This window comes from Hypomesus nipponensis, chromosome 1 (assembly GCF_054491055.1).
Source record: "Hypomesus nipponensis isolate SF chromosome 1, ASM5449105v1, whole genome shotgun sequence".
NCBI classification, from domain to species: domain Eukaryota; kingdom Metazoa; phylum Chordata; class Actinopteri; order Osmeriformes; family Osmeridae; genus Hypomesus; species Hypomesus nipponensis.
In genome coordinates, this window is record NC_140361.1 from 8,825,892 (window position 1) to 8,837,500 (window position 11,609).

General features: G+C 48.7%; 1 protein-coding gene across 1 annotated transcript; it reads left to right on the forward strand.

Moving 5' to 3' along the window:
- Positions 1-97: 97 nt before the first annotated feature.
- On the forward strand, positions 98-10,248 carry rps6kal (ribosomal protein S6 kinase a, like). The gene is made up of 22 exons (XM_084682144.1): positions 98-397; positions 2,741-2,800; positions 3,033-3,149; positions 3,313-3,394; positions 3,595-3,675; positions 3,782-3,861; positions 4,465-4,571; positions 4,907-4,944; positions 5,116-5,258; positions 5,384-5,454; positions 5,608-5,696; positions 5,823-5,887; positions 6,328-6,430; positions 6,548-6,672; positions 6,798-6,920; positions 7,100-7,189; positions 7,333-7,491; positions 7,612-7,773; positions 7,978-8,054; positions 8,139-8,256; positions 8,393-8,533; positions 8,668-10,248. The coding sequence occupies exons 1-22, from the start codon at positions 326-328 to the stop codon at positions 8,791-8,793; spliced, it is 2,229 nt and encodes a 742-aa protein (XP_084538270.1). The 5' UTR covers positions 98-325; the 3' UTR covers positions 8,794-10,248.
- Positions 10,249-11,609: the final 1,361 nt, after the last annotated feature.

An 11,609-nucleotide genomic window follows, 5' to 3' on the forward strand; every position in this document is an offset into this window, starting at 1 on the left:
AGACATAGAAGGTACATTGTACCATGTCAATTCTTTGTTTCTTTCAATGTGGGAAATCCTTAACTGATTGCGTCAGAGCTACGTCAATGAGCTCTCAGTCACTGATGCTCAGGCACCACAGTAGCCGCCATATTCGCATCTATGGCAGGATAGCGGTGGTCGGCGAGCGTATGTGGTCCTGTCAAACCGACTATCGCGACACCGGACCTCAATCTTAACCAGGCAGTATACCTCCGTTCACCCGTCTTCAGCTAGCATCTGTTCGGAAAGGCGTACGATCCAGGCTTGCAACCGGGAGACATGCATCGTGGAGCGGTGGTCTAAGATGACTACGATGCCTTTCTCCCAGCCACAAGAATCCTGGCACAAGATGGAGGTGAATAGCGTTAGTAGTGAGGTAAGTTGCAACTAAAGCCTCTAGCAAATTGACAAGTAGTCAGTAGCGTTATAGCTTAGTCGTTTTGCTGTTGAAACTGATGCTTGCGTGCTCTATAGGCTTGGACTGACCACATCAGCATGCATGCAAAAAGACTGGTCGCGAGTTAGCTAGCTAGCACTGCTAAGTGCTTGTGCTAAGCTATGCGAGTCAATTTTATGGCTCAGTTTTGAAATATGCTGTATAACTTTAGGTTCAGGTGCAGGCAGTAGACATAGTATACATAGATTATCTGTGCTTGTTTACATCTCTTTGCGTACACTAAATGCATTCTAGTTGATGAGATTTTCCAAACACCTTATCCCCGACCATTGGTGATGCACGAGCTAGCGGATGTCAACAACTCTACAAGCTAGAAGCTAGCTAGCCACAAGAATAAGCGTGTGTGGGCTGTCACCTAGCCTAGTCCGTTTGAGTCCCACTTGAATAAAGTATTGTATGCGGTAATTTGAATACTTATGGACTAAAGATGGCAAACAGTTTACTTAAAATCTAAATACCACTCTACTCGTGTCATACATGTTAGCCTACTTATTGAGGATGCAACTCTTAAAACTCTTAACGTTTTTTGCCCAGACTTTGCTATGGCTAGTTTTGCAAACACAAAAAGCGAGGCTTTGACAGCACTGCATGTGGGTTATTGCATTTACTTCATCGAGTTGGCAAATTATGTTAGCAAGCAAGTTATATTGAAACAAAGGTATCTCCCTATCTGACTGCAGTCCGCAATTACAGCTCTAACCAAACCGCTGTCTTTCCAACCGTTGTATTATAGTAATCTTAACAGGAGACGAATCATTTATTTAAAGACTTCTACTTATGGTACATTCCATTCATCTTGGGGGAAAAAAGAGAAAGTGTATTTCTCAGAATTGGGCAAAGTTAGAATGAATTCTAACTTTGTTTTTCAACGTTTATTAAGACATAAAGTTGATTTCCTTTCATTTCAGGTATTTCTTAGACTTTCTATTAATTCTATTTGTTTATAACCCTTCTTCACAAGCATGGAAACCCTTTTATCTCCATGTGTGTCCCCCTCATAATAGGCCACTAAAATCATGTTTCTTTCCATCTCAGGAGGTAATCTGACTTTGCTTTCATATTAGCCTCTGAATAGTCTCAACTAATGATGTAGCGGCCCTATTCTCTAAATCCAACAGTATTTTGGCAACCAGCCATTTTATTGCAGCTCCTGTATAAACATACATATTGCTAGCTTGCTAACATGGCATCTGATTCAATGGAATGTGTCGTATGTGTTTTTAGCAGATGAGTGTGCAGTGAGCAAAAGCCCCCGCTCTGCTGGTAGCTCCACCCCCTCAGTGGTCCTGTGTGGAGCTATGACTCATCCCTCTCCTCAGAGCATAGATGGGAGGAAGCACACGCACACACATAGGGGTGAAGGCACATTTAACACAGCATCATGCAGTGAATCAGCTTTCCTTCATCTCTGTCATATCACCTAAAAGGCAACAAGTAGCCCATCAAATGTTCCCATGCCTGTGCAATGACACAGCGTAACGTTCAGGAGACCTTAACGTTACAGAGCTGTCATAATCTATTTGTACGGTTATCCTGTCATGCAGGGGGAGCCATCGTTGGCCACATCACTCTCATCTGCGATGTTGCAGAACATCACTCTGTCCCAAATACATCCAGGTCTTATAGCGGTCCCCTGTGTTCCAGAGCCAACCCCCTAACCACACACGCTAGGCGTCTATATCTGTGTGTTTTCGCGGCGGCTGGGGATTACGCTGGAACGGCCATAATAATGACAGGCTTTATAGAGACAGGAAGTCGGCCGGGCAGCTGGACAGGATTAGCGTATGTGTGTGTCTTTGTGTGTGTGTTGGGGGAGGGGGGGGGGGTTGAAGTCATTAATGTTTGCAAACAGACAACACTCCCACCCCCACCGAGAGCATGTGTGGTTGCGGACCCAGAGGCGGTGGATAAGTGGAAGATGAGGAGGTGGAGGAAGAGGAGGAGAGAGTGTGTCAGAGGAGAGTGTGGGTGATATGGTTGCAGGCGGGGGGGGCATTGCCTCCCACAGCGATGATGTCTGGTGTTATGTTTCTGACACGATCACATGTTGTTGAAGCCTAGAGCCCGATGCTGTTGCGTGGAGACCAAATTCAGCTACTCTCCTTGCTTAGGGCAGGTAGTGGTCTATACTGGTTAGTGGAGTTAGCCGTGATTACTGAAGGAGGGATAGTTCAATCAGTGCCATTGTTAGCCTTACATTCCGTATGTGAAGAAGATGAGATGAGCTGTGTTTAGATGCAAGCTTCTGTGTTGTGTTTCCAGGTCAATGGGCATCAGATCATGGACGAAGCCATGGAGGAGGGAGAATCTTTCACACACTGTGTGAGTAATGTTCAAGGTCGCCTGGGTGTGTTTCGTTTGTTAAGGTGTACGTAGGTCATCTTCCCTTATAATGGGTGAAGGTGCCTTGAGCTCTTCATATCCCTCTGGAATGCTTCACTTGATGGACTTGTTCAATCTAATTATTAACAGTGATGTAACAAACGTTCAATTAGTCATTAACACCATGTGTGTGTGTGTGTGTGTGTGTGTGTGTGTGTGTGTGCGCGCACAGGACGAGGGGGAGTACAAGGAGATTCCCATTACCCACCATGTGAAGGAAGGCTGTGAGAAGGCTGATCCTGCCCAGTTTGAGCTGCTCAAGGTTCTGGGGCAGGGCTCCTTCGGCAAGGTGAGACACCAGCTACCCCTGAACCTCATCAAATATGAATGAGGTGGCAAGCAAATGGTACACCATGTGTTACTGTGGGGAAGTTGTCCTTACTGTGGACTTTCTCCGTCTTTCTAATATCATTATTTCTCTCCATCTCCATTTCCTCCTTCTTTTCTCCCAGGTGTTTTTGGTCCGAAAGATCATGGGTCCAGACGCTGGCCAGTTATATGCAATGAAAGTTCTGAAGAAGGCATCTTTGAAAGGTAACATTTGTCTACAGTCATTCATATTTTGTCTTCTTGCACCATGTGTGGTTTGTTGCACTCATCCTCTCTCCATTACTCTCTCTCTCTGTCCCTCTCTCTGTCCCTCTCTCTGTCCCTCTCTGTCCCTCTCTCTCTCTCCCCCTCTGTCTCTCTCTCTCCCCGTCTCTCTCCTCCTGCTGCCGCCGTCTTGTTCGCAGTGAGGGACAGAGTCCGCACTAAAATGGAGAGGGACATTTTAGTGGAGGTCAACCATCCCTTCATAGTGAAGTTGCACTACGGTGAGTATCTCTTTGTGTGTGTGTGTCCATCCGTGAGTCTCTGTGTGTGTGTCCATTTGTGTGTGTGTGTGTTGGTGTGTGTGGTAACTCTTCTCTCCTCTCCCAGCCTTTCAGACAGAAGGGAAGCTCTATTTAATACTGGACTTTCTCAGGGGAGGAGACGTCTTCACTCGATTATCCAAAGAGGTAAGCTTCGTTTTGGTACCGCTTTTCATCCATTTACACCTCACGGTTCCCTAACACTGTTGTTCAATCAGCTTGAACTCACCTGGATCATATGCACTCTATTTGTACTACACACTCTATCAAGTCTTGCACTACATTGTTCACTTGCAAGAAACCTCCAAATGTGATCATGAATAGTGTGTCGTAACGGTGTATTCCACAGTTCTGGATGTGTGCAGTTGTATCCCACATGTTCTAATCTCTTTCTTTATAGACTCTAAAGTTGAAACATTAGGATGCTAGCCAGTTGTATTTATTTGCCTCTCGAACTGTTCCCCAGCATTTAAATAATATCAGTCACTTAACAATTAATTTGTAATGTGAGATAATCTGAGTTTTTGAAGTTGCGTAAAATGTTAGCCACCCTCTCGGTCTGTTGGCCCTGGAGCCATCTGGTGGTGACAAACAAGCCAGGCTAGACAGCTAACGCCTTTGTTTCTGTGTATTAATGATGTTGTCTTTCTCTCTCTCTGAGTGCTGGTGCTTAGTGCTGTTTGATGCTGCTGTTGTTCTCTCCCACCCCTTTGTCCAGTCCAGACAGTAAACGTGTCCAGTTCTTACTAGGTTATGTTTACAGAGGAGGATGTGAAATTCTACCTTGCAGAGCTGGCCCTGGCCCTTGACCATCTGCACAGTCTGGGCATAGTTTACAGAGACCTCAAACCTGAGAAGTACGTAACCACCTCCCCCCCTAACCCTGCCCCCCCTCACTGTCCACCCCCACCTATTATGCCTCCCCCTCACAAAAAAACTCTGATGCGTCATGCCTCACCAGTGTCATCAGCAGTCTGTCTCACCCGCCTTTCCACAAAAGCACAACTCGCCACCTATGACTGTACAAGTTGCACGCTGTACGCCATTTAGCACAGCCGCTTCCAAAAGCACATTGGAGTGCAATTGGCGTGAGGGCGTGTGGGAGAGACTGTTCTGAGCTGCGACCAGTCTGTTCTGCTGTGTTCCCCTCGTCGCAGCTCAGACGCCTGACTTGTCTGTTGTTGTTTTGCAGCATATTGCTTGATGAAGCTGGACATATCAAGTTAACAGGTAAGCTGCTCACCCAAACCCCCCCTGCTTCAACTGACGGAAACAATCAAGAGGCTTTAGCTTATCTGGAGTGAATGTAGTACCAAGCCTGAGCCGAGCCATGAGGAGCTGTGTTTGTGTGTGTGTGAGTGTGTGAGAGAGAGGTGTGATGTGTGTTTTACTCCTTTCCAGACTTTGGTTTAAGTAAAGAGTCAGTTGATACTGATAAGAAGGCCTATTCCTTCTGTGGTACTGTGGAGTATATGGCCCCTGAGGTGGTCAACAGGAGAGGACACACACAGAGCGCTGACTGGTGGTCCCTGGGAGTTCTCATGGTAGGCACACACACACACCCCACACACAAGCATATGTTTTTGTCTTTTTTTAGACTGACTTGAGGTTAGTTTTATTCCAGTCACCACCATGTCTCACCATGTGTTTTCTTCTCTGCTCTTCTTAGTTTGAGATGCTGACAGGAACGTTACCGTTCCAGGGGAAAGACCGCAACGAGACCATGAACATGATCCTCAAGTGAGTGACAAAAACCACCATCCTGTAGAAAGATCTAGCTCATTCTGAATCTTATGGCTTTTGTTTCTGACCTCTATCTCTCATTTCTTCCCAATCCCATCCTCTCTCTGCTCTCCTTTTCCTCTCAATCTGTCTCTCTCTCTCTCTCTCTAGAGCAAAGTTAGGCATGCCGCAGTTCTTGAGTCTAGAAGCCCAGAGTCTGTTGAGAATGCTGTTCAAACGGAACCCTGCCAACAGACTAGGTAAGGTACTTCACACTGTGTGTGTGTGTGTGTGTGTGTGTGTGTGTGTGTGTGTGTGTGTGTGTGTGCGTGCGTGCGTGCGTGTACACTGACTGACTGACTGACTGACTGTTCTCTCCTCTGCAGGGGCAGGGGCTGACGGCGTAGAAGAGATCAAGCGCCACTCATTCTTCTCCACTATCGACTGGAACGTGAGTATGCGGCATACACACACATATACACACACATACAAACACACACATACACACACAAACACACATCCGCCGACTGGCAAGAATCCATCTGATGAGCGTTCACACCTAACAGACGGTCCACTGAGTGACCACCAGCCCTCTGTTTAAGCTGTGCCCAAGTGTGTGTGTGTGTGTGTGTGTGTGCTTGTGTCTGTCTGGGCCAAGGGCCAGCTCTGGCTGCGTGTGGGCTAATAGCCCTGCGTGAGTGTTTAGGAGCCAGCGGGATGCATTGGCTGAACAGAAATGGAAAGGGAGGGGTTCATCTCCAACCCAAATGCACATCACACAATCACTCTCTAGCTGGTTTTCTATGTAGACAACATGACAGATGGAGGGGGACCCCCTCCGAAATGTGGACGTCTGAATGAGACGGGTGTGTGTGTGTCCATCTCCAACAGAAACTGTACCGGAGGGAGCTTCAGCCTCCGTTTAAACCTGCTGCAGGGAAACCAGATGACACCTTCTGCTTCGACCCAGAGTTTACTGCTAAAACCCCTAAAGGTACACACACACACACACACACACTCTAGACAAGTAAAGTATTACTGGTAAAGCAACTCCTGTATGTTACTGCTGTATGTTGCATCTATGTAAGTGTGTGTGTGTGTGTGTGCGCAGACTCCCCAGGTATCCCCCCCAGCGCTAACGCCCACCAGCTCTTTAAAGGCTTCAGCTTTGTAGCTCCTGCATCGCTGGACGACACCAAGAGTTCCCCACTCCTCAGCATACTACCTATAGTACAGGTACACACACACACTGACGCTCACACCTATTTATCCGAGGTACAAAACACGGACCATGCGTGATAAAGACAGGACGCTGTCATGATGAGGTCTGTGTGTCTGTGCGTCTGTGTGTTCCTCCTCAGATGCACAGCAGCGCGGCCCAGTTCTCTGACCTGTATGACCTCCATGAGGACATCGGGGTGGGCTCCTACTCCATCTGCAAGCGCTGCGTTCACAGGGTGTCCACTGTGGACTATGCTGTCAAGGTAACACACACACACACACACCACTCACGCGAGCTCTGAAACGCACTGTGCCAGCAGAGGGCAGCAAAGCCCCATCCAGCATCTCCATCCTGCATGATGATTGGAGACGTTCGGGCTCTGTGATGCAAATGCTAGACGATCAGATGTTGACAGGATTGTGTGTGTGTGTGTGTGACCAGATTATAGACAAGAGTAAGAGGGACCCCTCGGAAGAGATTGAGATTCTGATGAGATACGGCCAGCACCCCAACATTATTACTCTCAAAGACGTGAGTTTACTGTGTGTGTGTGTCTCGTCCGTGTGTGTGGGGGATTTAACTCTTTAATTAACTTAATTAATAAAAATTAACTGAGGTTCTATACCTGTGTCAATGGGCCGTGTTGGCGGGTGGTGTTTGTGTGTGCGTGCCAGGTGTATGACGAGGGCAGGTACGTGTATGTGGTGACAGAGCTGATGAAGGGAGGGGAGCTGCTGGATAAGATCCTCAGACAGAAGTTCTTCTCTGAGAGAGAGGCCAGCGCTGTCCTCTACACCATCACCAAGACTGTAGACTACCTCCACTGCCAAGGGGTACGTGTGTGTGTGTGTGTGTGTTAGTTGTTGTTATCCAATCTTTAGGATTGGTGTGCATTTCTAGGCCATTGAGACATTTGCTGACAATTGTCCCCCCTCACCCCCCCCCCCCCCCAGGTAGTGCACAGGGACTTGAAGCCCAGTAACATCCTGTACATGGATGACTCTGGGAACCCAGACTCCATCAGGATCTGTGACTTTGGCTTCGCCAAGCAGCTGCGGGGGGGGAACGGCCTCCTGCTCACCCCCTGCTACACGGCCAACTTCGTAGCCCCCGAGGTGATTGGGGGGCTGGGTGGGTGGGTGGGTGGGGGGCTGGGTGGGTGGGTGGGTGGGTGGGTGGGTGGGGGGCTGGGTGGGTGGGTGGGTGGGATTGAACTAAGCAAAAATAGACGGATGACAATCGGCAGGGAAATGATACATGAACTGTTAGACTGTGTTTCTTTTAAACCCATCATGGTTTGTGTGTGTGTTTGTGTGTAGGTACTGATGCGGCAAGGCTATGATGCTGCCTGTGATATCTGGAGCCTGGGAGTTCTTCTGTACACTATGCTGGCAGGGTAAGTGTGTGTGGTTTGAGTGTGTGTGTGTGGTTTGAGTGTGTGTGTTCAGCCCTAACCTCCCTCCCGTCCTTTCTCCCCCAGGTACACGCCATTTGCTAACGGACCCAACGACACACCTGAGGAGATCTTGCTCAGGATAGGTTCCGGAAAGTTCTCCCTGAGCGGAGGCAACTGGGACACAGTTTCTGACACCTCCAAGGTACATAACACTTACTCACATCTACACACAGGAAACATCCACACATCAAACACCTTTTTGGAAACAATGTCATTTCCTCATCCTTTGTGTGTGTGTGTGTGTGTGTGTGTCTGTGTGTGTGCGTTCACCGGTTCAGGACCTGCTGTCACACATGCTGCATGTGGACCCCCACCAGCGCTACACTGCTGAGCAGGTTGTGAAGCATGCCTGGATCACCTGCAGGGACACGCTGCCTCACTTCCAGCTCACCCGGCACGACGCTCCACACCTCGTCAAGGTACCACCACAGGAACCCCCCCCAACCAGGGGCCTTGTGACCCCCAACACCAGGTCTCCCACACAGGAACACAGAATCCTAGACAGGCTCATTAAATCATGTGTGCGTGTGCGTGTGTGTGTGTGTGTGTGTAGGGAGCGATGGCAGCCACCTACTCTGCGTTGAGCCACAAGACGTGTCAGCCTGTTCTGGAGCCTGTGGCAGCCTCCAGTCTGGCCCAGAGACGCAGCATGAAGAAGCTAACCTCCACGGACATGTAGACACACACACACACGCCCTGAACTCCCCCTTCCACTGGCTCCCACACACACAGGCCCAGGCCAGGCCAGTTGACACTTTTGCTGTCCCTCCTTTTCTTTTAATATATTTATTTCGAGTTAGTGACCCCCCCACACACACACACGCACGCACATACACACACATACACAACCTCTACAAGGCTTGATCGCACGGATGCAAGCCTCGGAGTAAGAGGAAAACCTGCATATCTTCTACTGCTGGAGAGACAGACTTCTGGATTTATTTTCACTGCTTTGTCGTATGCACTCTCTCACCTTTCTCTCCTCTCTCACTCTCCTCTCTCTCTCTCTCTCTCTCTCTCTCTCTCTCTCACTCTCTCTCTCTCTCTCTCTCTCTCTCTCTCTCTCTCTCTCTCTCTCTCTCTCTCTCTCCCTCTCTCTCTGAGGAGGAGGAGGTAAAGCACCAGCTGATGTTCTTCTTCACTGTGATTGGCTGATTCCAAGCTGCTTTAGTAAACTGTGCCCCGCCCACCGCTCCCCATCTACTTCCCCCTCTGTCTCACATGCGCTTTCTTTCACTCTCACTATCTCTAACACATCTGACAACATCCGTTATTTATGTAACCCCCCCCATGCATATGAACATCCAGACACATGCACTCCCCCTGTCTGTCTCTCTATCTGGAGGTCTGTCTGACTCTCACTCCCCCTGTCTGTCTCTCTATCTGGAGGTCTGTCTGACTCCCTCACTCCCCCTGTCTGTCTCTCTATCTGGAGGTCTGTCTGACTCCCTCACTCCCCCTGTCTGTCTCTCTATCTGGAGGTCTGTCTGACTCCCTCACTCCCCCTGTCTGTCTCTCTATCTGGAGGTCTGTCTGACTCTCACTCCCCCTGTCTGTCTCTCTATCTGGAGGTCTGTCTGACTCTCACTTCCCCTGTCTGTCTCTCTATCTGGAGGTCTGTCTGACTCCCTCACTCCCCCTGTCTGTCTCTCTATCTGGAGGTCTGTCTGACTCTCACGCCCCCTGTCTGTCTCTATCTGGAGGTCTGTCTGACTCTCACGCCCCCTGTCTGTCTCTCTATATGGAGGTCTGTCTGAATCTCACTCCCCCTGTCTGTCTCTCTAACTGTAGGTCTGTCTGACTCCCTCACTCCCCCTGTCTGTCTCTCTATCTGGAGGTCAGTCTGACTCCCTCACTGTGTGATCACTATGTATCAAGGAGAAAACAATGCTGCAGATAACATTTAGAAGAAAAAAAAGTGAACTGTCAAAGTTGAATGAATGTGATGATGAGGGGGTTTCCCCTCCTCGGTCAGACCAGAAAAGCTGAATGACAAAAGATCATTTCCATGAATCTCTCTTCTAAGACATTGTGGAAATTGTACCATATTGTATTTATTTCATTTAATTTTTTAAATTCTATTTTTCTTTCAAGTTCTGTATATATTGACATTAAAGATCATTATTGACATGCACCAACTGGTTGTTAATATTGACCCTGCAACAGTCAATGGAATAGCTGTTGTCACAATACAGGAGTTACAAAGAGCTACCACTAGATGGCAGTATCACCCAGTGTGTGATGCTACAGGTCTGGATTCAAAACAAGGGAGGTTTTAAGAATCGTACACACAATTCTGCACCATGTGTGTGTGTACACAGTGTTCCCCAGCCATATGTAAATTACTAGTCTGCCTAGCTTCCGTTGTGTCTGCCCCTTAACTCCCATGGGATTGCAGGCGTGTGTGTCTTGCCTGGTGGTGTGTGAAAGGGAGAGGGGAGGTGTGTGTGTCAGAGCTGTCATGGTCAAAGCGGTGGTGGATAGACATCTGTGCAGTGGGGCAGATGGATTAAGGCACCAGGACTGCTCACACGCAGGGACACACTTCTTTCTGCCTTTTACACACTTGCACTCCTCTCTGCCTGTTACATTCATACTCACACACATACTTTTCCCTGCCTTTCTCTCTCACACACACACACTTTTCCCTGCCTTTCTCTCTCTCACACACACACACACACACTTTTCCCTGCCTTTCACAAACTCATTTGCTCATTCTCCCCTGCCTTACACACACACACACACACACACACACACACACTCATCTGCCTTTCACACTCATACACACATTCACTCTTCTCTGCCTTTCACACACAAACTGTTCCCTGCCTTTCACACACAAACTGTTCCCTGCCTTTCACACACCAACACTCGCCACTGCATCAGCTGCTGTCCTCCCGCCTCCCCTGCGACAGCCAGGGACAGCTCCATATCCCCTTCGGATGTGACCATCTCTCACACACACACACACTCATGCGCGCTGTACTCCCACCCCCATCTACCCTCTTCTCCCAGTTTATGTGCTGTCAGCAGGATTAGGTGGTAGCAGGAAGCCAGTGGTTAGGGAGCTGGGATGTAAACACTAGGGCTAATTGCTTTGACACACTGCTCTTTGTGTTAGCCTCATAATGCTAATCATCCTCTGAGCTAATATAGGGCCTCAATCTGTTTTGGCTAGGTTGGCATCAAACTCTACTTGTTTGTTTTTTGGGCTGGCGGGGTTCACAATGACTCATACCCCATCAGGAAGTGAGACAGTCCACGGTTTGTTTGTTATTTGTGCCTTCCCAGAGTCCTCTCTGGCTAGGGTGGCGCCTCACTCAGGTGTGAATCTATTTATCCTCATTAACGAGCGTCTCCCTGAAGTCGTCCAATTAACACGCCGCTCCTAATGAAGCCATTAGCTGTCAGAGCGAGCAGGGGAAGTGCCTGTCACCGGGCCTAGCGCGTGTGTTGTGTATATATATGTATGCGTCTGCATGTGCGTGTGGGGGT

Coding starts and splice junctions, on each gene's coding strand:
- rps6kal (XM_084682144.1), top strand. CDS start 326: ATGACTACGATGCCTTTCTCCCAGCCACAAGAATCCTGGCACAAGATG. Junction 7,492..7,611: donor ACTACCTCCACTGCCAAGGG/GTACGTGTGTGT, acceptor CCCCCCCCCCAG/GTAGTGCACAGGGACTTGAA. Junction 8,055..8,138: donor CTGTACACTATGCTGGCAGG/GTAAGTGTGTGT, acceptor TTTCTCCCCCAG/GTACACGCCATTTGCTAACG.